The 3,191-nt window shown below is 49.9% G+C and overlaps 1 protein-coding gene across 1 annotated transcript; it reads left to right on the top strand.

Moving 5' to 3' along the window:
• The first annotated feature begins 796 nt into the window (after positions 1–796).
• On the top strand, positions 797–2,966 carry LOC117438008 (tropomyosin beta chain-like). The gene is made up of 2 exons (XM_034073341.1): positions 797–914; positions 2,809–2,966. Exons 1-2 carry the CDS (start codon positions 797–799, stop codon positions 2,964–2,966), a joined length of 276 nt encoding a protein of 91 aa, XP_033929232.1.
• Positions 2,967–3,191: the final 225 nt, after the last annotated feature.

Below are 3,191 nucleotides of genomic sequence, written 5' to 3'. Positions count from 1 at the left end.
TTCTCCCCTTATCAGTAGTTAATCCCTTGATATTGTTTAGTAGGAAGGATAGGTATTTATGACAGACAATACTTTTGTTTAAGCAAGGGAATTCCTCCAACCTCCTTGTACAATTTCTCTGTATTACCCCCCTGTACATTGGTTACTCCTGTATCACATGGGTGCCCCCAGTTGCTGTGCCAGAACCTGAGGTGCCCCCCAACTTAGCATCAGGAGCAGGGACCCAGGCCTCAGGGTGCAGTAGCAGGTTGTGCCTAGGACAGTGCCAGATGTGTGGTGTCCTCTAGTACAGGTACAATTCTGGCCAGAGCATAAGCAGGTCTCAGGCCCTGGGGGTGAATGGCTGGTGGTGTTACTGGGGCATGGTACCAACACACTGACAGCCCATGGATGTCCCAAGTGCAGGGTCAGCCATAGGATGTCGCCCACAGTGATGAGAGGCAACAGAGTATCCCCCTAGCCCAATGCCATCAGGGTGTTCCTGGGGAAGTACCACCCAGAAATGTCCCTAGCAGTGCCACTGGGGTGTCCCTGGCCTGGTGCCCCCCATGGGTTCCCGGCGCCGGGGCTGCTGTGGTGCCCGCCGGGGCTGCAGCCCTCCTGTCCCGCTCGGCGTTGTGGGGTCGGTGCAAGCCTGTCCCTAAAATGTACTGGCGGGCTGCGGGGGAGGTGCAGGGGCGGTCCCCGCCTGGCGCGGCTCCTCCCCGGCTCTTAGGCGCGCGAAGATACCAGGGGACAGTGTAGGTACTTCCTCCACCCCTCGTGCTCTGAGCCCTGCTGCCACCCTGCCGCCACCATGGAGGCCATCAAAAAGAAGATGCAGATGCTGAAACTGAACAAGGAGAACGCCATCGTCCGTGCTGAGCAGGCGGAGGCAGACAAGAAAAAGGCGGAGGACTGCTGCAAGCAGGTGGGTGTCCCACGGATCCCCCGGCATTGCCCGGGGACCCCTGCCTTAAGGGTTGTCCAGCCCCAGAGACCCTGTCCTGCTATGTGTTCAGTCTGAGGACCCCTGTCCTAGGGCTGTTCTGCCCTGGGGACTTTGCCCTACTGAGTGTCCAGCCTGCAGATCCCAGCTCTAAGGGACCCCTTGGGATCTCACCCCACTGGGTGCCTTTACCTGGGGACCTTACCCGTCTGGGTGGCCATTCCCAGGAATCAGCACTCCAGCCTGTTGCCCCTGACTACTCATGTTAGTCCCCCACAAACATGCCATGTCTCAGTGGTACACCACAGTGCCACTTCCCTATCCCTCTGCCAGGGAGACCCTTGGGGACAGCATACTCCCACCCCAGCCACAGAGATGGGAACCTTCTCTGTGCCTCTGGAGCTGTGTCCCTCAGTCAGGACCTATCCAGTCCTTTGCACAGGAGTCCACTATCCGCTTAACCTGATTTGGAGAAAACTCCAGGAACAAACCCTCCAACAGCGTTTTAAGTTGAGAAGCAGGTATACTTTATTGCAGCGCTGGAAGACACGGGGGATAGTTCCTCCTAAAGAGTGTTCCCGTACTGCTATACAGGCCATCCTTATATAGTCACTGGGCATATTACATCATTTTCCAGAAAGTTTTCCGTTTGCATACAAAAATGTGATGGTGGTCTTTAAGGGTCGTTTTCCTCAACAATCTTCATACCCAGCTTAATTAACATTACAGACATAGCAATCATTCTGTCCTTCTACTTATCAGTTAGCTTAACTGCTCCCATCCTGGACATCTGCTAGATCCCATACTCCCCAGTAGATGTTTACACCAGCTTAATGGGTTTATTAACACCACAAACATAACAATCATCCTGTCCTCTTACTTATCAGTTAGTTTAAGTGTGCCCCTCCTAGGCATCTTCTAGTCCCAGATACTCCCCATCCCCAAGTCCTGCTTTTCTATTCTGCTTTTCTTATACCTTTTGTACTAGGGTCCTAAGGACCTGAAACTATGTCAACTACCTTCAGGCATCGCAGTTATTTTCCATTACAAAGCCATCAAACTTAACATTACTTAGAACTGATTACATTTTGTGCTTTTGTGCCTCATTGTCTCAAATCCCCCTTTTTCTGTCCTTTTGCAAATTCTTTTGCAACATTTTATATAATACCATTACCATCTAGAGTCTTTTTGAAATGGTTTCCTGTTTCTACTTGATACTTAAATTTCACTTCTTTTTCCAATCTTCATAACTTATCATAGATCATTTACAATACCAGAAAGAAAATTTTGTTATACCACAAGTAATCAATATTAAAACAATATTAATATTCCTGCAATCAGTTGCCTTAACCAGGAGAGATCAGGTAACCATGAAGTTAACTTTTTCCATATTTCTTCAAACCCCCAAGAGGTATCATCCTTGGCCATTTTATGAAAGATTTTAGTTTGTTTCCAAATTTCCTCCAGATCTGTTTCAAGAAGAGCAACTTTCACTGATTACGGAACAAACACCTTCTTGTGAAGCCAATGACATCTCTAGAGCCATTCAGTTTTGTAATACCATTTTATATAAGCTAGTTATATACCTTTTATTTCCTCTATGGTTGCTATCCCCCATGTCTCCCGGCACCGCAATAAAGAATACCTGCTTGTCAACTTGAAACTCTGTTGGCAAGTTTGTTCCTGGAGTTTTCTCCGAATCAGAACCAAGGGCTCCCTGAGGACGTATGGCTCCAAAGTCGACAGAGTGAGTGTGTCTGAATGTTCCTGCTGTGCCTCCATCCTCAGTCACCCCAGAAGGAGGATGGCCATCCCTTTCCCAGACTTGTGGGCACCACCCCCCCCTTCTGACCCCTGCACTCTGTCTGTTCTCCAGATAGAGGAGGAACAGCAGGGTCTGCAGAAGAAACTGAAGGGCACAGAGGATGAGGTGGAGAAATACTCTGAGTCTGTCAAGGAGCCCCAGGAAAAGCTGGAGCAGGTGGAGAAGAAAGCTACAGATGTATGTAGACATGCCAGCAACTCCTCCCCTGTGTAGGCACCAGACCTCGGGGGGGGTGGGGGGGGGTGTGTGTGTGTGAAGGAAGAGGGGGGTCTTATAAGGAAACTGTCTGTGGGGAAGAGGGAAGACTGTCAGAATCCCATTCCTGCAATGCTGACACTGAACGTGGCTGAGATGCAAGGCAGGGACCAGATAAATCCTGCTTGGTGTGTGGGAGTCAGGCAGGCTGTGTGTCGTGGTTTAAACTAAATCTGCACAGTT

The sequence above is a fragment of the Melopsittacus undulatus genome, chromosome W (genome assembly GCF_012275295.1).
Source record: "Melopsittacus undulatus isolate bMelUnd1 chromosome W, bMelUnd1.mat.Z, whole genome shotgun sequence".
NCBI classification, from domain to species: Eukaryota; Metazoa; Chordata; class Aves; order Psittaciformes; family Psittaculidae; genus Melopsittacus; species Melopsittacus undulatus.
This window is presented reverse-complemented; position numbering and strand designations above follow the sequence as displayed.